This window comes from Rhamphochromis longiceps, linkage group LG2 (genome assembly GCF_057381845.1).
Source record: "Rhamphochromis longiceps isolate RC_006_pf linkage group LG2, R_longiceps_female_GT1.1, whole genome shotgun sequence".
NCBI lineage: Eukaryota > Metazoa > Chordata > Actinopteri > Cichliformes > Cichlidae > Rhamphochromis > Rhamphochromis longiceps.
In genome coordinates, this window is record NC_140558.1 from 36013871 (window position 1) to 36039165 (window position 25295).

The following is a 25295-nucleotide window of genomic DNA, read 5'->3' on the forward strand; positions in this document are numbered from 1 at the left end:
GGATCCAAGTGATTCCTATTCTGCTGATGAGTTAAATCTGCTTGAGCCACAGAAATCCACAGGATTTCCATTGGCGTTGTCTGCTGCTGTGTAGGACAGCAATCGTACTTCTTAGCTACATCAATCAATAACTACACAACATGGGCACAGCATGTTGCTGCTGATGCACGACGTTCTAAGTTTGTCCAGCAAACCAAAGTTAATCCTGCAAAAACTCAAGGTAATTCATCATCAGATGGATTATACTGGGAAACTTTGACTCTGCATAGACACATAAATTCCTCAGGAGGCATAATCTTTTTACACTAAATCACTCATTCCCTTGATGCATAGATAGAGGGAGTGGTGAACTGTGAAACCATACAGTATGATGCAGGGTTGCTAAGTATAGTGCATGCAGCCCATAGAAGTTGTGGACAGAAGGTATCCCCTGGGCGCTCAGAGAAATGCTATGTATGAAATGGAGCGGCAAACTTCCTCTTTTTTGAAATGAGGCATTATGTATGCATCTGAGGATGTTTGTTAAAAACCCTTGTCTGCTGTCAGGCTTCACCTCCTTTCCTAAGCTCATAGAAGGAAACGTAAGCTGTTTACAAATGCAGTATGACAGGATGGATACTGCTAACTTAAGTTTTGATGTCAAAACCTGTTACTGACATTTAACAAGAAGAAAAAGCAAGTCAGAGCCTGAAAAAAATCCAACTGACATGTGGATGAAAATAATGCTTAAATCTGGAAGTGCTACGATGTATTTGTTCAGAGTAAACAAAGCTTGTGCTAAGTTGTGATCCCATACTATTTTTATTTAGTGATATAAGCTTCTAATTATTTAGTGGAATGGAAATAATTATCTCTAGAGAATAATAATGACTTATATTAGAAATAATAAGATTGTCTTTATGTGTGGGCAGACTGTATGTTACACTTTAGAGTCCTGCTATAATTCGTTGCCACAAATACCACTGTTTCTTTATGTTTTTTATCCACCTATAGCAGAATGTATACAGGAAAAATATTGAGTTTGGTGAGAAAGGCTTTGGGCTGTTTTGAGTTCAACTGGGAATAGATTTTTTTCAAGGGCAGTGTGCAATCATGGAGCTGTGTTATTCCCTATGATTGCCAGACCACTGGCAAAATGTGCAAACACACACACACACATGCACATACACACACACACACACACACATAGATGTGCACATGGCATCACTGTGTGAAAATGTGACTTCAAAACATCAACAAAATATTCAGAGGGAAGATCAGAGTGCAGAGACATCACACATCCAAGTCCAGGTGATATTACCATTTTTGTGCATCATTCTGCTCTTCTCTATGGCCCAACAGTTGTGGCCCATGCACTATGGATTAGCTAAATCTGTTGTCAAGGCAACATGATAGATAAAAAAAAAAACCAACAACAACAACAACAAAACAAAATTAAGAGGCTTTTACAGCTAAAAAAAACTTCTCGATATGAAGCTCAGAAAAAGAGGTCACTGTAAAATCAAACAGAGAGTGGAGACAGATTAATAGATTCAGTGTGTTGTTTCAAAATGAAATAGAGCAATACAATTTTGAGGAATCAGAAACATTTTGATACAAGCTAGCATACATTAATTTGACTGTCCCATGCAAAAACAAACACAGGTGTACTTACTGTAAAATTCAGGATTTATGCTTTGCACTGGAGTGAACTGTGCTCATTGATAAAGCTCCATTTGGCAATGCTAAAAAAACACTCAACTTCAATTTCTGCTGGAAAAGCTACATTTCGACTTTTCAATTAAGAGCGGCTTTGGCTCAGGTGAAGAAAAAAAAGTACTTTGTCCACCAGGATGGTGATTCAATCCGCAGCTCATCCACTTTGCATATTGAAGTGTCCTTGGGCATTATACAAAAGCCAAAAATTGCACTTATGTCACTGGTGTGTGTGTGACAAAAAATGAACTCTATGTTTAGCTTTGTGTGATTGTGGCTTGTAGAGGAAAGGAATATCTGAGTGTCTGATGAAACTCGAGAAAACGCCACACAAATTCCATCTGTTTATCTTACATGATATGCATTGTACTCTGCTGCAATTGTCAGAATAACTCATCTTGATAAGTTACGTTTTTTTGTAATTTTTTTAATTTTCTCCAACTTTGTGATTTGTGTCTGTATATATTTTGATTGCCTGTAGTGCTTTGGAGGGGGTTTTAAATAATGAAAGGGAAATAACTTCAAAGAGATTAACTCATCAACTTTGGATAATAATGAAACAATGAGGTAGCACATTGTTTTCTTTTCCTTTCACGGCCACTGTATTAGAAATCAGAAAAGAACATGTAGAGTGATTTCATTATGTTTTTGTCTTGCTAGCTGTCTTTCACTGCCATTTCTATTTTTTTATTTTTTAGCACTCTTTTGTTAGAAGGAATAATTCAGTTCAAGGGCAGTTTACTAGCACCCACTCAACCACGGTTGATCTTCCATCACTGCCAGCAGCAGTGAAAAGCCAGTGAAGAAGTCAAGGAAGATCACGAGCCTTACTGCAAAGAAAAAATATTTGTTTTCCCTTTTGACTTTGGTATTCAGAAAGTCAGCGAGCACCTTATGAGGACCAAGCATTATTAGAGAATCATACAAATGTGCCTGGACTGTGACTTCAAGCTTGTTAAAGGGGCCTGGTCAAGTTATGTCAGATTTTAACAGCCATTCGCACAGATTGGCCTCGCTGGCATTCTGAAGGCCCATAAAGCCTGATTCATCACCCCTATCACTTGCAGAGGGCATGCTGAAGGCAGGGAAAGAGCAGCTCTCAGGTATGCTAAAGTCATTCATGATGGAATCTGTCAACTCTACAAATGGCTCCCTTTCACCCTGCTGCCTAGTGCATTTTATCAGCAGAAAGAGTCGGTGACAGAAACTCTATTGAACTCTGACTGTCTCTCCACACATATTATTTTGTTCCTTTGAGAAACATTTGTATTAGGACAGTGTTAGATTATCAGTCAAATTTGGGCCTGAGAATAATAATAAGAGCCAAGTAGGTAATACTTGTCAGAACCCCGAGTCTCATTGTTTGCCAGTAGTATCCTTGCTTGGCTCTTCTTTTTCACCTTCCCCCTAGTAACCATAATTATATTGGGAAATTCTATTTGTTGCAAGGCTGCTGACAACCCTTGAGAATGGAAAATACAATTTAATAATTTGCTGCTGCCGACACATCTTCAAGCACAGCAGGATTCAGGGGCAGAAGACAACGGGAGGGCTTTAGAAGCATTATGGATGCTATTGGATCATTTTTTGAGTGACAGATAACAAGCTTGGAGGCCCAGGGAAGTTCTCCCTAGATGAATATAGTCTGCTTTGTGCCAGTTAACAGATATGTTTATTCTTGTCATTAAAAACAGTGAAAATGTGGAAATAAAATTGATTATCCACACTATTTTCATTGTATTTGCTGAATCAATAACTGTTTTTTCTTTGTATGTATCAAATATTTATCATTCATTCTTTCCCTTAGAAGCTATTCTGTCCCAGATTGTAACCACAAATGTGCTAATACGTAACCCAAATATATGTGCCATTGATATCAAGGATGAATGCAATTTTTTTTGTGGTGGAAAATTGAGTATCGGAGTGTGGATCTTGGCATACCAGCTGCTGGGCTGCCTCCTTACATTCTGTTTCCCTCCACTAGTCCAATTTCATATTGATGAGCTCTGCAGCAATTCAAATTGCATGTCTTCTTTAAACATTTAACTAGCAAAGAGAGCAATCACAGTCTTTGCTCAAATCCTGCCTCTGTTGAAAAATGCAAATGCTACTGCTGTGAAAGAAAAATCAGAAACTAGGTAAGCTACCTGAAGAAGTTCAGATTTTCCACTTAATAAAAATTGGCTTTGTCTTACATGCATAACCCAGGCTGTGTGTTTAGCCAATTCACATGATGGATCCTTTGTAATTCACCTTCCAATAAAAATCAATAGTAATACTGATTTGTAACTTCACCATTTGTTTCAAAATAAAATTGCAACTTGCTCCCAAGGATTTGCCGTGGTGCATATGTACTGCTGAAAGGATAATAACTGTATATATATTACAAAAAAAAGCCTTTGTCTAATATTTGTGGAATCCATGGATATGTTGACAGTGTTTTAGAACAAAAAGTCTTCCCTGTACCATCCCGAGACCACAATTGATATTTTGGGGTTTAAGCTAAGGTTTGCATGAATTATTTAAAAGAAATGTAGAAACACTGCATTGCCACAAGATTGGATAACAAAATATTACTACTCCATGACTACTTAAAAACAACAACAACAACAACTAAGAACAAAAATCAAGAACAAAGGGCTCTCTTGGCATTATTCTGATGATATAACAGCAGTATGCTAAATGTGTCACATGCCTAAAACTAGATGAGTTCAAATTACAACACTAGCTGGCCTGAGAAAGTGAAGCTCACACAGTGCTGTTGCTTTTGAGGTAAAACTACACTTGAAACACACTTGGATCAGTGTGAGCAGTAACAGGAGCAAAACATATGGAGGAAAATACACTTGTGAAATAACCTAAATGGTTGGGTCCATTTTTTTTTCCATCCTTGGCTTTTATAATGCTGATTCTAGTTGCTCCCAAGAATGCTGCTTAAAAATGATAATCCAGGGAAGGAAGGGAGGATCTCCACAGACCTGCCTCAAGCCTGCTTCCAAAACTATTAAGAAATATTATGCATCCTTCCAAAGACACCAGCCTCACTCTGCCTCTCACACACGTTTCCTCCTTTATTCTTTCTGACAAACAAGTGTTGGAACAAAAATGTAAGTACCTGCAAAATACCAGATCATAAGAAATGGTTTTTGTGGGTGTGTGACCGATTTTCAAATATTCAAATGTTTTCAGCCACCCTTTCTTATTTTGAAACATACACCAAAATACAGAAATACATAAAAAATTTACTATGATTACCTTTATTCTTCAACACAGCGAGTTTCTTTCCCCTCGCCATCTCCCTTCTTAACAGTTGACCTGTCACACTGCTCCCACTGCCAGACTGCAGCTGCACCTTATGTACATTTTGTAGTATTCATTCCACCTCATTCATTTCTGTATTTTATGTATATAAGTTTAGATTCGTTATTTATAGTTGGTTTACACAGCTTTGTGTATGTATGTGTAATGTGTATATATAGACACTTGTGTGTGTGTGTGGGTGTGTGTGTGAGATTTACATTGCTGTGCTTGAGAGCCACCATCTACCGAAACCAAATTCCCTGTATGTGTCTGCACATATACTTGGCCAATAAACACGATTCTGATTCTGCTTGATCTCTTTTTAGCAGTGTTCTTGTAATTTCTTTAAGTAGTCTTCAGAAATAGTTATCCAGGCTTCTTGAAGGACATTCCAAAGCTCTGCTTTGGATATTGGCTCCGTTTTTTGTTCCGTTTTCTGTCAAGATGTTGGCATCTGTGAGTTGGAGAGGCCAATCCGTGACTGATAGTGTTCTACTATTTGTTTTTCTACTCATGTATGCTTTTACTGCATTGGTAGCGTGTTTGGGATCACTGTCATGCTGAAAAATGAAGCCATTGCCAATCAGATGCTTTCCAGATGGTATTGCATGGTGGATCAAAATCTGATGGTACTTTTCTGCATTCATAATCCCATCAATTTTAACAACATCCCTGAAACTGCTAGCTGAAATGCAGCCCTAAAACTGTGACTGTTTTGCGGTGCCTCCACAGTATTTCACAGACGGCTGCAGAAACTCACTGTTGTACCTCTCTCCTGACCTCCTCTGTATGTGCTGACAATGATTTGAACCAAACATTTAAATATGGATTTTTCACACCATGAGACCTATCTTGCAAGATAGGCAATATCCAACAAACTTTCAAGACCTTTAAAAAGAACTATTGTTAAGGCCCATTTAAAATTGCAAGACAATCTGGCTCCCTCGAAGCAAAATATAAATAAATGAATGCTGGCTCAAGCCTTTTGTACAGTACTGTTTCCACATTTTTTTAAATAAGTATTCCAATGTCTTTTTTATGTTACTGTATGTATTCTGCTATTAAAAATACAATGGTGTTAGTATAACACAAAAAGTCTCCACTTTAAACACAGGATGCCTGATTAAGTGCAAATATTTAAAAGATTTTACAAGAGTTGCTCTGCATCTGGATGAACCTAGCAAAATTTGAAACTACAATCACGCATTTACTACACAAACAAACCAAATCCTAAAACAGCACATAGAAGATATTTGGTTGCATGCCTTTCAGCTTTATATCGACTGTAATTGTGCCACTGGCAAACTGGGGGACTGCTAAAATACATGTAGGAAACAGTTTATACTCAGAGTGTTTTGCAGATAACCAGGGGTGGTGCCAATGTGGCATAGTGTAGAAACTGCCACGAGTTGCCACTCCGCGTGAATATTTCTAATAATAATCTAATCTAACAATCTTACTATTGAGAGATCCACTGAATGTGCACTTCATTTACATTCGACTGTAAAAGATTTTGCGGGATAACAACAAGTTGCAATAAATTATCTTAAAAATTTATGTGCATACTTTTTTAAGTTGTCTTAAAAATGTATGACCTTATGGGTACTCGGAGGCCTGTGATGTGCAGTATTTCTACATGAAGAAATTGTAAATTTATTAATTTGAATATCTGGTATGAATATCTGCTATAATACGTGGTCTGCCACACATGCAACCTTTTTTTGACTCCCATCTAAATTGCATAAAAATGGCATTATCTATGAAACTATGAGCTATGGTGAAGTTTTTTTGAAAGCTTTTTCATCTAGTAACAGCCAGCCACCTCCAGCAACCACTCACCAACTGATTTGAGAATACGCATTTTTCACACAGGACTAGTTGGTGCCAGGGGGATCACCAGCCAGCTAATATAATATAATATAATATAATATAATATAATATAATATAATATAAAGTGTATTGGATTTAGTGGCTAAAGTTAAAGAAGAAAAAACTAACTTCTGTAAAACATGGAAGGACAGAGGGAGTCCACATGGTGGTCTCTTGGAAGAGAACTCACTCCCATGTAGATATAAAGCATTCACTGAAAGATAATAAAAACATGGCAAGTCTAAATATTCCATTTTAATCACTAGATGTCCATAATTCCAACAGAAAGGGAAGAGCTCTGTCTTGCCCTGTATTATCAGTAATTTGTGGATTTAGTTGGTCAGTGTGGGTTTTAGTTTAGTTTAAACACACTGCTTTATCAATATCCATCATTGCTGAAATCCTTATAGCGCACACAGTGTTCAACGACTCCTTTAATGACGGTCTCTCTTGTGGCATATATGTCAATTTGTCTGGTGATTTATTTGTTGGCTGACTGGCCTGGTATCACCTAACTCATTCAGGTAGACAGAGTGTGTATGTGTGCGTGTGAGTCACAGTGGGAAAAAGAATGAGCGAGAGCGAGAGCGAATGAGAGAGACAGCCTATGCAATGCAATCATACTTGGCCTGCATCCACTCACGTTGTAATGGGAAAAGCAGTGTGCAAGCAAAACTCTCATGAGAAAACAGGGAAAGATGAGAAAATAAGTGGGTCAAGCACTAGGCGTGAGGGGCAGGATTGGCAAAGAGGACACCAGTGAAATCAATGCACATCTCAAGGCTTGCTTTGGTGGGATATCGAACACCAGAAAAGTGTACTGTGGTGGTAAACGATGGGCTAAAAGCTGTAGGTGCCCTGTCTGAGTTTGATTATCTCGTTCCCAAGGTATTCGTCGTCATCATATCTTGCGAGATAAGTATCATAATAGTTGTGTATTTTTGCTGTTACAGTAAATGCTACCCAAATTGTTAGCCATTATAACTCTTGTCTCCTGAGATAGAAGCAATGATACTTCACGGGCATCCTGGTGTTAAAGAAGCTAATTGTTTCTGTCAGTCCCTGAGCAAACATGAACCGGCCTTCACAGCATTTACCAGGGACATTCAAATACAAATGGCAAACAAACAATACTCACAAAAACCAATACAGTTTTAACATTTGACCTTAACCTTCATACATTTGCATTTCCACATTCTAATTTGACACATTTCAGATTTGTATTAATGAAAATTGGTCTTTCAGAGAAAACTTGGCAAGATACGTGCCCATTAGTGAGTTAGGAGCTGCAGCACAATGATCGGTTTTTATTAAAATAAATAATATCAGTTTAGACTCTCCATTACAAACACAAGGTGAAGGGAACCGATCTAAGAATATACAAATAAAAACAATCAATGGAATTCCAAAAAACACGTTTTACAAGGTCAACATGTTATCTGACGGATTTGTCAATATTCAACAATTCAAATTCTCTTTCTATTCTACATATTTGGAGAGAAGAAATAATCATTTCATGATTTCAAACTGAATCAAATAAAAATTAAAGCTAATAAGAGTCAAAGCCCTTACATTTTAGAGCAATATAATCCCATTAATGTTATCAAAATGAAATCTGCTTTGATTATTTTAAGGTTTTTAAGAAGCCTTTGATGAACATGGTTTGTCATAAAGAAAAGATGTTTACAGGCTGAGACGTCGTAGCTGAGGTGAGCCCATGACTGACTCAGGGGAATGGAGTTAGCTGAGTAATGTTTGCAATAAAATCAGGCTGTAAATAGAATAGAAGCTTTTGATTTTTATGTATACGGACTACTCCAGGTTGAAAGGCTTTAAGTACCGGAACTGCTGACTAGTTTTTTGAGCTCAAAAGGTCAAAATTCTGGAGTGCATGCTTAGCACACATGAACATAAACTAGATCGGTGCAAATTTGAACCAGATTAAGGGTCCAAATTGAAACTTACAGTTTTGTGGTACACATGCAGCAATGTTCAGTTCTCTGAACTGCTCTAGGTATCTCAGTTTAAGTAACCTCACTGTTGTTTTTATTTATTTTTTGACACACTGAAACCTTTTTAGGCTGTTGGCTCCCATTATCTGGGATGTTGCTGCGGTGAATCCGAAAGTGCTCTGTCAAAACAGTAGCCCTAAAACAGGTAGCTTTTATCTATAAAGGGAATCAACATATGGAATCCGTTACACACACAGCACAAAACTGACTGAAATTGGGGCTCTTTCAGAATACAAAATAGAACACTTTCCAGGGTCTGTCTCTGTCTCTCCTTTCCCCCCACCTTCAGCAGTGCGCTATAAATGTTCTGTGCTTGAAATTTACTGTTCATGTATTCTCACCCACCATTAACACAATGGGGCATTCATACCCTTAAGCTTCTCCAAAATTGACAGAAAAAAAAAAAAAGCAAAACAAGAGTCCTCAGGTGTGAATTTCGCTGTCACATCTCCATTATTTTTTGAATCAATATGATTTCTTCTTTTTTGGTAAGCATTTTCATTTCATATAAATCACCACAGGTCTAGATTGGCGAAGGAAAAAAAATCTCATTTACAAATTGTGTCCTCGTTTGTTAGTGGCACAGCACCTCAATTACCCAGTGAGCAGGTTTTTATTTATTCATGCAGACAAAGTCACGTATTCATGAGGATTAACCCAAAACTCGCTCATAGACTGGCAGGCACAGATTGCATATTTTACCATATGAGCAATAGCTGACGCATTTACCCTCAAAAGATTGAGACAAAGCATGAGAGAGGCAGACCAGAGAGGGCTTTTGGGTCACTGCATAGTCAGTTTCACTAACTTTATTCTGATTTGTGTTTTCAAGAATATATAAAAGGGTAATGTATTGTGAATAATATTGTATGTGTGCAGTGGAGAGCGTTCTTGCTCGGGAGAAGCGAAAGAGCATATGGAGCAGGAAACAAAAATAGGAAACTGAGTAATAGTTTGTTTTTGTAACGCTACTTTTTTGTTTTCTCCGCAATATGAGTTTGGTATGTGACGCTCCGAAAAACAGTTTCAAATGAAATGTTGCCTGAAGAGGTCCAAATCCAGCATTTACATCCACATTCATGAACAAGATGGGAAACAAAATAAACAATGTACGAATCGGTTCCCGTAAGTAAAAAAAAAAAGTCATACAGTAATACACTGAATGTCAGCAAAATGCATTCCCTTCAGATCAAATGTACTCTCTCCGGAAAATATCAAATCATCCTAATAGCCAAATTTCTCTTCAGAAATTGTTAGGGAAATCCTCTGTCCCCTGTCATATTACCCACATTTATCAGGATGCAGCATAGCCATTAAGTCTGGAGGTTTATCAAATTATCTGCTTGCAGAATGGCCGAAAAGGGACACATTACAACCAGTCGACTTTGTCTGAGCTGCTGCAAAGCAATATTCCGGGATGCTGCAGCAACCAAAAGCAAATTATGGTGAACATAACACAGAGTTCAGTGGAGCGTTAACAGAATGGATGGCCCTATCCTGATTTTCTATCTGTTGGGACAGATGTCGCTAAGTCCCCGTGACTCGTGAGGTGGACGGCCCTGTAAGCAATGGCAGATGCTCCAAAGGTAAGACAGATGGATTTTGCCAGGGTTCTATGGCAGTATGCACATTTTTCACTTGGAAGAAAATTAACAGTAATAACTGCAATGTCTAGTTTGAAATGATGAGGAAAGAAACTCTTAATGTCCTCTATTTAAAATAACATATGCCATACTATTCAGACAGACCCTTGCAAATATGGCCATTAATAGTATGGGCCAAGTAAAATATAGTTAAAGCCAAGAACATGTTTTGAATAACCAGCAGCCAGAACTTTATAAACTTAAAAACACAACTTGTAAAAGACAGGGCAAGAAACCTGTATGGAAGTGTAACGTGTTGGCTTTGGTTTGTCTGAAACTGTGAGTACAAAGTGTAACAAACATACATATGCTGTTCTGAAAAATCAGTGATAAGGGATAAGGCAAGAAAAGGCATCCCTTCACTAATTATGTGTCCAGTTGTCTTTCTTATCTGCATTTGTTGACAGTATAAGTGGGCCTGTGGGTGTATATCAGCGCTTGCTCGAGAGCACACAGGCATGTGTCTGCTGCACATGTGAATGTGTGTGTGTGTGCTTGTTATATTCAAATCCTGGCTGCTGCACACAAGTCGCCCAAACCCAGTATTTCACAAACACCATGCCTTCTAATACGCTGCAATATCAAGCTCCTATTGTTGGATAATTGCCACTGATGGAGAAAAAAAAAAGACCAATATTTCATTCTGCACAATCTGTGGTAAACTGAAATCAATGAGGCCGAGTACTGTGATTAAAATGTGATCGGATCACTGACGACCAACAATGACAACAAACATGAAACAGAGCTCCTTTTTTGAACAGACAAAGCTGCTCAGTGGTTTAAATTTTGTCCACTGTGACCAGGATAATGGCAACCTATTGATCGCTTTTGGCATTTACGCTGAAACTCTAACTTTCTAAGCGGTTCATGTTAATTTTTAAAAGAAATCGTGACGTTACGTGAGACCTGTTTTGTGTGGAGGGGAGACTGGGGGACTTTTTGTTTTGCTCGAGTTTTGGACTGATCTCGTGTTGGGCAGCTCTGCTTTTTGTTTGATCTCCTGCAGCAGGAGAATCACACTGAAGAAAGATCTACAAGGGAGGTTTTCAAAGACCCTTAGGTTGTCGATGCTAGTGCTTTGTGTTCGACCTCTCTGTTCTTAACTGTAGTTGTGCAACGTGGGAGGTTTGTTCAGCTAGATCAAGGTGTATTCCTATGTATGTGCTTCTGTAGGAATGCTTTATATATATGCTTGGCATATAAAGGGTCTGCATGCGCTGTGTCTCTCTGGACAACAAGGGTGATTAATAAAGAAACAAAACAACAAATAAGATGTTCATTTTATTTTATTTTTTATTTTTATTTTTTTTAAGCCTTAAGAGTGATGAAGCTGAACTTCAGAAAAGAGCAGATTTTATATGTCCTTCCTCACGGGACTTTCTCTTTTACTCTCTGCCAATTCATTAACTTGAAGAATTGAGAAATATTGTCTTGCGTGGTCTCAAAGATCTTCTTAACAAAATTCCAGGGCCACTAAACTGCACTTTCATTTTCTGTACGACTAAAATGTTCCCAAATTGACAGTTGCTGACTACTTTTTGCTTTTACTCTTCGTGTTTACTTTCCTTCATCTCAAACATTTTAGTGTTTGTGCTTTTCTTCTGCATTATACAGTGGGGCAAAAAAGTATTTAGTCAGCCACCGATTGTGCAAGTTCCCCCACTTAAAATGATGACAGAGGTCAGTAATTTGCACCAGAGGTACACTTCAACTGTGAGAGACAGAATGTGAAAAAAAAAATCCATGAATTCACATGGTAGGATTTGTAAAGAATTTATTCATAAATTAGGGTGGAAAATAAGTATTTGGTCACCTCAAACAAGGAAAATCTCTGGCTCTCACAGACCTGTAACGTCTTCTGTAAGAAGCTTTTCTGTCCCCCACTCGTTACCTGTATGAATGGCACCTGTTTGAACTCATCATCTGTATAAAAGACACCTGTCCACAGCCTCAAACAGTCAGACTCCAAACGCCGCCATGGCCAAGACCAAAGAGCTTTCGAAGGACACCAGGAAAAGTATTGTAGACCTGCACCAGACTGGGAAGAATGAATCTACAATAGGCAAGCAGCTTGGTGTGAAAAAATCAACTGTGGGAGCAATCATCAGAAAATGGAAGACATACAAGACCACTGATAATCTCCCTCCATCTGGGGCTCCACGCAAGATCTCATCCCGTGGGGTCAAAATGATCATGAGAACGGTGAGCAAAGATCCCAGAACCACACGGGGGGACCTGGTGAATGACCTGCAGAGAGCTGGGACCAAAGTAACAAAGGTCACCATCAGTAACACACTACAACGGCAGGGAATCAAATCCCGCAGTGCCAGACGTGTTCCGCTGCTGAAGCCAGTGCATGTCCAGGCCCGTCTGAAGTTTGCCAGAGAGCACATGGATGATACAGCAGAGGATTGGGAGAATGTCATGTGGTCAGATGAAACCAAAGTAGAACTTTTTGGTATAAACTCAACTCGTCGTGTTTGGAGTACGAAGAATACCGAGTTGCATCCCAAGAACACCATACCTACTGTGAAGCATGGGGGTGGAAACATCATGCTATGGGGCTGTTTTTCTGCCAAGGGGACAGGACGACTGATCCGTGTTAAGGACAGAATGAATGGGGACATGTATCGTGAGATTTTGAGCCAAAACCTCCTTCCATCAGTGAGAACTTTGAAGATGAAACGAGGCTGGGTCTTCCAACATGACAATGATCCAAAACACACCGCCCGGGCAACAAAGGAGTGGCTCCGTAAGAAGCATTTGAAAGTCCTGGAGTGGCCTAGCCAGTCTCCAGACCTCAACCCCATAGAAAATCTGTGGCGGGAGTTGAAAGTCCGTGTTGCTCGGCGACAGCCCCAAAGCATCACTGCTCTCGAGAAGATCTGCATGGAGGAATGGGCCAAAATACCAGCTACTGTGTGTGCAAACCTGGTAAAGACCTATAGTAAACGTTTGACCTCTGTTATTGCCAACAAAGGTTATGTTACAAAGTATTGAGTTGTATTTTTGTTATTGACCAAATACTTATTTTCCACCCTGATTTACGAATAAATTCTTTACAAATCCTACCATGTGGATTCATGGATTTTTTTTTTTCACATTCTGTCTCTCACAGTTGAAGTGTACCTCTGGTGCAAATTACTGACCTCTGTCATCATTTTAAGTGGGGGAACTTGCACAATCGGTGGCTGACTAAATACTTTTTTGCCCCACTGTATGTTTAGAAAACTGTAACTATAATTAGACGCTTCAAGGCAACAACAGCTTAAAAGAGGGCTTTTAGTGATCAAATGTCTCAAGTTCTTCGGGGATGAATTCAGCCTTTTATTCAAGAAGTTAAGGTGCAAGAGAGGGCTTTCCATGGTGCATTATATGGAACTGTATTCGCTCAATCATCCATTATACCACATGAAATGAAAGTCAGCATGAGACCCCATGGCACCTCTGTCCACACCACCATGTGTTGTATTAAGGGTGTATTATAGCATGGACCAGTGGGTCCCAGATGCGACAGCAGGACTGATCATCAATTATTATACCTCACTGGATCAAAATGAGCATTTCTGCTCATTCCAACATCCCCAGCGCTGGCCTGTGGTGGCTAAGCTGAGGCTTAATGCACCTCCAACCCCCCATCCCCTCTACAGGCTCAGCAACACCAGCAATAGCCCTCGTGGAGGCAGTGGGACATGCCTCAAGACAGCATCTGCCTCCCCTTGGTGACCTGCCGAGTTAAGCCAACTGAAGAATCAAGGGCACACTTGCAGAGGTCCCTGATTTTATCATAACAAAGACATTGCTGCTGCTAGTGCCTGTAACTAGCTTCAGGAGATGTTTCAGTCTATTTCTGCTAATACTATGAACTCACTCTCTCTAACGTTGCCTTTCTTTCACCCAGTATTTTCTTCTCTCTCTTACCATTCTGTCTGAAATGAACACCGAGGGATACATCCAAAGAACCGCATTTATGTCAGTAAATACTTCGGATACGCTGTTTACAGTAAAAGAATATTTTAGAACTTTGAAGAGTGTTGAGATGTCTAAATGGAAAATAAAATAAAAGGGTGTCTTGTTTTTCAGCAACCACTGGTGTTATGTTTTGCTGTTTTAGCCTGAATATCTTATAAATGGAATAATAATCCAGAGAAGTAGTACAATTTCCACAAAATCCTGGAAATTGTCAATATTATTTTTTCTTTTTGAATTAGTCAGGATGACAGATGTTTGACGCTTGAAATCCAGTGGGACATCTGGCTAAATAGAATAAGGACAAATCAATGCAATCATGCAGGTGTCAGGGGGAAATGGGGACAACAGCACACAGTCTGTCTGCTTGCTCGCAGGAGCTTCTGGCAAGTATTTTGTGCACCAGGTCTGCTTCTGCATGCATGGAGTCGCAGACTGCTCACGAGTGCTACATTGCCTTGAGGTCCCCACAGATGCCTCACAAAGAGCACGGGCAGAAGTGCACCACAAACTTGTGATGGTGGATGTGATGAATGCCTCAGCTTTCTTGCAGCATAGAGTACACAACAATCAGGTTTATGTGTTCAGTGTCAAGCCTCCTTGAACTCCACTGTCATTTTCTGTTAGGCCGAACATGTCCTGGAGGGCCTAGCTGAAGATCAACCCCCTTGTCCTATCTGAAAGCCTCACTCTCTTTCTTCTCTCTTTTTTCTTGCACTCATTCAGTACAACTTCTTCCGTCGTTTCTCACCACACTCTGACTCCATGCATCAGTATTACCAGCATGTGAGGGGTTCCACATCTCCATGAATACCAATTTATCAACCAGTCGGTGTATACATTGATTGAGCGTGGTTAGGTTCCATATAATGCAGTGGAGTAATCCCAAGCATGCTTGTGCATTCAACACCCGGATTAAATGATTGTGTTAATTCAGAATACAATTTCAAAACATACTGTAACCTGTATTCTTTACCATATAGAAATATATTTTTATTATATTTCAGCCAACTCGATTAAAAGCTGGTAACTTCATCAGAAATCAGTTGGGTATGTATGTGTATGAGTACTGTTAAGCATGAAATTTATTGCAGTTTTATGCTTGTGCTTGTGAAATTAATGATTTCACAGAAAAATATTGCATTTCTTGTGAATGACACATTTTAGCAGAAATATGCTAATACGTGAAATATAGACAGATGGCATCATAGTTGTAGCCGTCTGTCATCATATCATTGATGTCATTGCTGCAATGCTGAAGCTATCACTGTAAATTGAATCTAATCAAAACTGCAGTTAATCTCATAACGCTTTCGTATTGGAAAATAAGGCAGAGAAAAGCCGCAATATAATTTTACTTTAGTCACAGCAGGCTGTTCTTCAAGTAAATATCTGCTTAATGTTCATTTTTCTCATCTGTCAGAACACTTCTATTATTCAGCTTCCCCTGATGTGTAAATAATTGTGCTCTTTTTAGGACAATGAAGCTTTAAGACGTCTTTGCCATATGCTTCTAGCCCGCTATTGGTGTACTGCATGCAGAGTATCCGGACAACCCAGGTCAATGACATTAAAGGCTGAGAGAGTTGGTGAAAATACAACTCATGTGATGCTGGGTCTGCTCAGCCTTCAGGAGACATATTGATGCACAGTTATTTTGGTCAATAAGTCCTTCTGAGCAGAGGCCATCCTTATCCTTGAGACCGACTGCATGTGAAAAATGAGAATGGGATGAGACCATGCATTTTAATATGCAGCAATATCTTAAAGGAAGGGACGCGGAGAAAGAAGGAGAGGTGTGCTGTGTGGGAAGAGAAAAAATGCCATGCGCTTTTCACAGGGGAAGCAACACCCACAATTATTTATTGTAATTTCAATGAGAACCGGTGGTATGGCATGCAGCGTAATTCAGAAATGGTGATCGTGCTTGTGTGCGGCACCACACTTTGCCAAGGTGATTAGCAACATACAACTTATCTATCGAGATAATAAATCACAGAGTAATTTGCTAACTTACTTCCTACTGCTAAGTAGCATCTGCACATGTGTATAATAATTTGCACATCGTAAGTGATTTAAGAGTGGTGAAAGGTGAGCCAAGGGCACGACCCCCCCCCCACCCAAAAAATCCCCCAAATTTCAATGCTAAATAACTGTCAGCTGGTGGTCTTTTCTTGGCGTCTAATCATGGTTGAAAAATAGTTCAAAAATGAAAGCTCCTAAGGAATTCTGTGTTCAATTTTTTTCCCTACTATATCTTTAATCATTAGAATAAAGTTACTTTCGGCTGGTCTCTTATTCACAAGGGGTCACCACAGCAGGTAGCGCCACATGTTAGATTTAGCAGATTTTTAAGGCATGACCTTCTAAACTCAAAGGGATTTGTCTTTCCTTCCAGAACAGAAATGGGATCTTCAGATTTTTTTGTGAACAATACTAAAACTAAATAGCCAAAATGAAAAGGAAAAGAAACTTGGTAGAATCAATGAAAAGGAAAAAGAGAAAACACAACTGCAAAAGTGTAAGTCGAACGTGAACACTCTTGTCATTGGGTTCAGCACTTTTCCTATGAGCTCTTTGTGTTTAAATAATAGCAATCCCGAGCTTATCCTGCTTTTGTTTCCCGACATTATGGACAGAGAGGGGCTAATCATAAGAGTTGCTGTTAATTACTGTGCAACAAATGAAATAGAATTTATATGTAAAAAACTATAAATGGCATAAAATTATTGTTTATTTTTATTAAAAGAATATTAAAAGATTCTAAACTTTGTGCAACCAGTTTGTAGTACTAACCTTATTAGCTGTTGTTTAAAAATATAAATAAATAAATAAATAAATAAATAAAACAAAGGCTAAAACATGTCATTTCTTCCTTGCCAGTATTTCTCACTTTGTAAGAAAAGGTCTGATTTGACCTGTGATGTGACGATTTTGACCATAGAAATGACGTCAAATATTTCAACGATGTTTGCTGGGACAGTTCTGGTCTTCCTATCAGTTTCCCATCAAAGAGCAGTAGCTAATCCATCTTGCTTTGTTTTATTTATTTATTTATTTATTTTTTAATCAGACAGAACACGATTTTGAGACCCAAGAAGTTAAATTTCACTGGCCAGACACTGCTTACCTATGTTTTAGTGACTGGATATGTAAATATTATTTTCTGTAGTCAAAGCAGAGGTGCTAAAACAGTGCAGCCAGCATGCCAATTTGAACTGAATGTAGCGTTGGTTGCACAATCAAATGCTGCAGGTTGGTGCAGAGGTGATATTATTTTTCACTTTTACATCTTTCCCTTTTTTTTTTAACATCATCTACATTTGGGATTTTTGTGAAAGCTATCTGTATCTAATTAAGTTGAATAAAATATTAGCAAATCCATATTTTATAGCTTCCCATGTTTTCCTCTTGCTTCTGTAGGGACTCAGAGGTTCTTGCTCTACAGTCAGGTGTAACCTCAGGTCATCATACTTGAAGGAGAGATCTTAGGAAATGTTTGGAGCATTGTGGGATCCAAATGTGTGATGAGGTTTTCTTCCGAATTTAAAAATTCATCTTGGTTATTGTCTGAGGAGCTCTGACCAGAAGCTCAAGACAAGACTTAGTGGTTGTTTATTTCCAACCAGACTAAAATATATGACTATAAAAACCTACAGCTAATCGCACCATGCATATGCCAGACACCATTATCATCAAATACATAGCTCGCAGATTTTTTACTTCAAGTGTGTTGTTTTTGCTTTTGATGATTCATGTTTGATAATACTGAGACCAAATCAGCTATGGAATCGAGGACTCACAACACTCACCTCTTTCAAACACAATATTTTACAGGTTTTATATGCAGCCTGAGCCATATTCCAGTTTGGGAATCACAGAGTCAGTGAAATGGAACAAAGTGGATTGCTGGCTGGGGCCTTTGAGCGGCTATCCTTGTTTGAAGTCTCTCTCCAGCCCTGCCGAGTTCAGAATACATTGTCCAAACTTGGCAGCTATTGATTCCTTCCCAAATCAGACATAAGACATACTGAACATGTTAAGAACTTTCAAATACGTTTTTTAATTGTGTACGTCTTTCAAAAACCCACTCGTATCACAGTGCTGCTGAGTCAGTTTGAAAAAGGAGCTTTTGGACAGTCAGACACTGTATCATGCCAATATTTTTATTTTTCTCTCAAAAATTTCATTCTGAGGACGCTCATGCATAAATGTGCAAGAAGACGAGCCTTCCTTGTGTCACTGTGACAAATATAATGTTCTTTTTCTTTGTTTGTTTCTTTTTTTTTGGTGATCTAGTTAAAATAATACTAAGTGTACGTTGGTTCTGAACTGCTCCAAAGCCCTGGAGCTCAATGAGTGTAAACCAGTCATGATCACTTTTGTTTTACTTTCGGTTTATATCACTCTCCCTCTTTGCCTTCCTCCCCTGACAACCAGGCTGTTTTTATTTTTCTAGGTAGAGTTTCCACAGTAACTCCTTTTGTTTCACCATCCACCATTTCAGCTACCTGGGGAAAGCTGCCAATAGGTACTGGGGGAAAAAATCCACTCTCCTCTACCTATTTGGGTTGCACAACTGTGCCTCACATTTTCCCTGCGTATGTTGATACATAGTGGCAGACAGAATAGCATAGTGGAAAAAAAAAGGCTTATGGGGAACCAACCTAAAAGGGGATGGTCTCATGATTCTATAGCCACTACATTGTGCAATTAGCATTTATTTCATAGTGAAATTAAACATTTAAAAAAAATAAAAAATCAGCTGCCTATTGCCTTTTTCACAGATGCTGAAATAAAAGTATCAAAGGATCCAATAATAACACAAACATTTTTTCATTTAAAACAGAAATATAATCCCCTACAATAGTTGAAAAAAGTACATTTATCCACATAAAGTACATAGTTAGGACTTCAAGTCAGTGGTGTACTAAAAATATATCTACCTAATATCTTGTGGATAATATGCAGTTAGTTTGCAGCTCTCAGCTCTAATAACATGCTCAACTTTCAATATGTAGAGCTGTTAAAATGTCTTAAATCTACAACTGCCACTCTCGAGATCTTTCATGGTAAGTTCTGTCTGATTGCACCAGAAAGCTCCTGTCTCAACTTCACAGAAGACTTTGGCAGGCCAACAAAGAACAGGCCCTAATACTGTGGAAAAGGAGGTTTCTAACATGACACTTTTCAGCTGTTTGAAGGAGGGTGGAGAGAGATTTCTGTGAGCTGAGTTGACTCCTCCAGATCAATAGCTCGTCTCTTTCTCTCTCCAAGACAACTGGTGTGGCATTTGAACCAGATAAAACAAGGGTTCCCCTCCACCTCACCTCTGACAACTGAGCACTTCCACCAAATCCCAGTTGGATGAGAAGGATACAGATGAGTCCATTTAAATCCCCTTTCCAACTCAGTTCTAGACCCCCAGTGATCAGAAAATGCAGGAAAAAGCACCTAAAATCATCTTGAAAGGAAAGGTCCAATCTATGTAGGTTAATATTCACTGTTGCTTCATTTAGCTCTGTTGCAGGCCCACTGGGGCAGCTGTAAAAAAAGTTCTGGGAGCCAGAAGGCACAAAGGCTTTTATTTATTTATATCGTGGAGAAATATATAGCAGGAAGCAAACTGGTGCAAATGATGTGAAAGAAAAACTAGTCTGAAGAAGTTATCTTGCAGATTGTGGGATAACTGCAAGAGAAGGAATAGGCTGCATTACCATTTTATGTGCGGTATGAATTAAATATACACACTGCTGCCAGAATAAGTCAGATAACATGACAATATGTAAGGTAATCCTTCTTCCCATCCTTCAACCACCAGCGATGTACCCTTAAGCAAGGCACTTGGTTCTTAATTACTCCTGTGAAGCTGCTCATTTGTCAGCAGCAGATGATGAGATGGGCCGGCAAAAGTAAAAGGTTGCATTGGCAGCTAAAGTAAGTGTGGCATTGCTATCAAAGAGAATGCCTGCTCAGCCAACCTTGCACATAAAAGCTGAAAAAAAAAAAAAACTACTCTTACAACAGTTCATCATCTTTCTAACCTGTGGTCAGCCAATTATCTGGCTCTTGCTACAATATTGGACTTTTAACTCTCTGAACAAGGGCCCTCTTCTCCCTTGCATGTCAGCTTAGTCTTTCCCCCTGGTCGCTCATGACATTGTAACACTAATTACAGCTAATTGTTCTATGCTGAATGGATTTAGTCACATTGCAAATGATATGCCATTGGTCAGTGTCACAATGTTTCCACAGAAAAAAATTCAATGGGGAATGGAAATTTGCACAAATGAATGTAATTAAGAAGCACATTCGTTACTTCTAATTGCATATGAGAACCCTCAAAGTGAAACCGAGATCCGGCTCATATGAATAATTAATGCAGCTAACTGTACTGAACACTGTAATGTTGCTGCTGTCACATAATGATGTGCTAAACTATTGCTTTTAATGATAAACTGTAGTGTTATACTTTTTCGTAATGCACAGTCCCAATCACCCACAAACTAATTTTTTTCCTCATTAAATCCCTTTATTTGCTGGCAGATTGTGTCTAGACAGTTGAATTCCAATCTCAGCACAAGCGAATGGGCGGCCAGACATACTGAGTAGAGTTGGAGGTTAGAGAAGTATTAAAAATTCAAGTGGTACCAACGTGTTTGGCACACTAGATCAAGTCAAGTGGCCTTTTCCAAAGACAAGAAAAGGGCAGTTGTAAATCAGCCAACTGGAAACTCAGTCTGAGAGCCATTATGAAAATTTTGGACCTACAGAAATCAAAGAGTTGAGAATGCAACCCCCAGAAAGTATGAACTTTGCAAGCCTTTAATCAGATTATTTGTCTGCTGGTATCACAGGAATTATAGAATGTGCCATAAAAGACCCCCCAAAAATGTTAAAGTAAACATCACACAAAAAATAATGATTGAAATCTCTGATTTGATGAGTAATTACTTTTTTTTTTTTTTTAGATTTATACAGAATGCATTGCAACACATTCAGAACTGTAATCGTATTACATTTGGAGTATTTAAAAAGGATTGGCTTATTTTAATAGCAGATTTAGATCTTAGACAGACAAGGAGTAAGCTGGTCATTTGAAAGCCATATGCCACAGATTAAGATACGGCACTGTGCTGTGCAGATATTTCATGTTCCTTCCAGAGGCTAATGCACTTCGTCGGAACTGCCTTTGCTGAGCTGCTTGTAAGTGGGCAAAAGTACAAGCTCCTAAATCCCTCAACTCCAACAACAGGAGAAAGAAATAAGTATATTACAAATTGTCCGGAGAACAAAATTGTGTATTGTTTGAAAAATGTGAGGGATTTAGACTCAGGGATTTGCTCCCACTTTGCCCCACTTTGTCTGAGGGCTTAGCACTGATCGCTGCTCGCGACATGATGATTCCCATCATTCTTCAAAAGCCTTTCAGGTCATCATTAGTACGACATATGCTTAACGGCACAGGTTACCACAAAAAAAGTGAAGCAGATAAAAAGTGAGGTTAAAAATTAACACAGAAATATGTCAGTGTCCACACAGGTTGACAGATCAAGAGTATGCTCACGCTACCCACAAACATAGTGTAGATGCCAAAGCAAAGAATTACATGTATGTCCCATTTTGAACTATTCACCATGTTTAATTGTTCTGATTGTATAGTTTTGCACTTGCCAGCTGTTTGACGTATACAGCTCTGACATAAAAACGTACGTGCAAATGATGTTAATTAGGACTTTTTATATATTTGTCGAGACAGAAGAAGAACTAACAAAATCTTCGAAATAATGTGTGACAAGAGAGGCGACAGCTTAAGACTGATGGCGGGGTGGTGAAATAAGCCTGGAGGGGGAGGCAAGAACCCATAAAATGAACAGCGCCTTACTCATAAATAATAGAAACATAAAATGTCATATGAACTTTATATCAAGAGAGGGTGGTCTAATAAAGATGCAGGTTTAAAGAGGAGTTGAGAAATTCATTGTCATAAGAAGGCCACATGGCTTGCCTTTGGCACAGACAATTATTCAGAGCAAGTTGACATTCAGGTTCTAGCTGAAGCACCTTTAAGAAACAACACTGCTTTTGACTCTCGAAATTCTCTCGTTCTACTGTTGCTCGGGTCTTTCAATCTCTCAGCTCTGTTTCTCACTTTTCACTTGGAGTCATTCCATCTCCTCTCTCCTCTTTACACTTTTCCTTGTTCTTTCTGCTTTACAAATTGAGACGACACGATAAGAGATTGCCACTGCCATGCCAGCCTGGTGCTCATTGATAAAACCATATCTAATCCATCTTAGGCCCCCCTCTGTCACCAACACACTCATCTCTGAGACAGTCAACGTGCACAGGATCCATCTCTCTTTTTGAACTGAGCTGCACAGAGTCAGAGTTTATCTGACTTAACTTCTGAAAGAAGAAAATGGAGCTCGATGAGTCAGGTGAATTTCACTCTGCCTTGAAATGATGTGCAAGTGTGTTGTGTGTTGAATCGGTAGCATCCAAAAGCAAATGAAAAAGACTCTTGGTTTTAGGTGGAAATGCATGGTTTATGAAAGATCTATTTTATAGGAATTAAAATGAGATTTTCCTGTAATTTCCTCGAGCCTGTAAACTCATCAAGGTTCTGCTAAATTACACAAGATGCATATTAATCAAATCGCTTTATATGGCTTGCACATTAGCTTTGAAAATGATCCATTCTCCTCTTCCCTGCCTTTACTATTTATCTGTTAGAACTATATTGACTTTAATACAGTATTACGCGTGACTTTGTGGTCAAATAACTAGAAATAGCTTTTCTAATATCCAACTACTTATATTAGACTCCGATACAGCACTCACTAGGATTTTTCATGCAGCAATTTGTAAAAGTACACATGCATTTATTACATTAGTATGGTCTTCTGTCTAAAGCTAAGACACTTCAACAAATATTACCCCAGAGGGAAAGTGGGTAATAAGTGGAGTATTTGAGCAAGTTTATGAAGTATGAGATGTTTATGTCTCTGTATATTAATGGAATCATGAGCAATTGCCTCACTATTCGAATGAATCACATATGAATCACTACTGTCAACATGGTGAATACATTATAGAGAACAGCTGGGGAAGGAGATGTGCTGCATGCATTTATAAAAATGCATGTGTACAGATGTGTGAAAACTGTTTTTTTAAACGTACAAAAATGTCTTGTTATAACTTCACAATCTTGCCATGAACAGAAGGCCATCACCACAATGTCGCCCATTTTGTTTAATACCTAACACAAGCGTTCACAATCACACTCACTCTGACACCCAGGCCCCAAACCTGTCAGCCCAGATGCTGGGGAGACACCAGGGACTCTTGTCTCACTTACAACAATGACACAATGGCTTTACTGCATGTAGGTGTATACAAAGAAATCTATTTTTCAGTGTTCTTTGGATCTTATATGCTGCAGGAAAATCAACAGAGTGAAGATCTACACCAGTCCTGTCCGAAATATACGATGGAGGGTTATATCCAGAAAATGAAATCGGATTCACTTGGATTCACTGGGACCCACAATAGCCTTGTTCATGCTGTCTTGTCATATATGGCGAAATAATTTCAGCAGCATCTCTGGTATGCTGCTTGTGTTTCATCACTGACACTGATGAAAAAACCCAGAGTTTTTTTGTTTTGTTTTGGTTTTTTTCTACACTGTCTTAAGGACGTTTCTTTTTCCATCTGGAACTTGTTTGAGCAACTATTAAAATGTATATGCATGAGGAAGGAGTTGTGTATCCCTGTGTTTAAAAAGGCTTGTTTTATGGAAAACAGCAGTGGGCAGTAAGCCATGGAGTGACAGCTGTCTTGTGAATCATTAAAATACAATTTGGCAACACAGTTAAAACTTCAGAGGAATAATTCCCATTACGTTGTACAGCTTAACACTGGACAACAGTTAAAAAAAATTAACCTTACAAAATAAATTTTAAGTAGCAAACACACTATTGTGCAAATTACATCCTTTTTATTTTATTCTGCTTTCCCATGACAGAATCACTGCTTGTGTTTTTCTTTTTTTTAATGAAACCAATTCACTTGCATATTTTAAAATGACTGAGATGGTGTTTGGTTTAATCTGTATAAAGAAAACTGTCAAATATAACACACTAAGAATGAGTACGTAGCGAAATATTGGATTTTTTTTTGCTTGCTTAAAGAATGAACTCACAAAAACAACATGCATAGCTAGTTGTTTTTGGGGTTTTTTGTACAACAATGGCCGCTGGTTTAGTGTTTGCAAAGCTGTGTTGTTACAATTACAATCACAGCTGTAATCTCAGTAAATAATTGTACTGTTTTAAAACACAGATGGCCACTTGTAAATTATGCTGTCAGCCTCACAAAGCACAAACAATAATAAAAATGAAAAACATAAAAGAAAGGATTTGCCTGCTGTCAGATCTAGCAAAAATATACTACTCACTGGATTCAGGGTCTGAGTTTCCATCTCCCTCGGTCCGGCTGTTAGGTGATGTTTGCTCATAGTACTCCTCTTGTGGGAAGCTAAGGGGAAGAGGCTGGGTGGTACTGGCAGTGATGCTAGGCTCCGGGTCTCCAAGCCCGCTGTCACTGCAACTCTCCTGGGAACCGTCTGGAAGATGGAACGTCACACGGCGCTGGGTCTGAGGCACACCAGAAGATAAGAAATGTTTATATGAGAAACGCTTCTGTCCTGTTAATATGAACATCATGATCATCATACTACTACTACTAATAATAATAACAATACAGAAACCTACATTATTATAGTGACTGTAAGCAGTTTAAGAGG

General features: G+C 38.8%; 1 protein-coding gene across 1 annotated transcript in view; it reads right to left on the reverse strand.

Annotated features, from left to right (window-relative positions):
- The window catches only part of pcdh11 (protocadherin 11), a 146959-nt gene that overhangs the window by 23961 nt on the left and 97703 nt on the right, over positions 1-25295 (reverse strand). The window contains exon 6 of the mRNA XM_085426187.1: positions 24948-25146. Within this exon, the coding sequence (XP_085282313.1) occupies positions 24948-25146 (199 nt within the window). The remainder of the gene's footprint in view (positions 1-24947; positions 25147-25295) is intronic.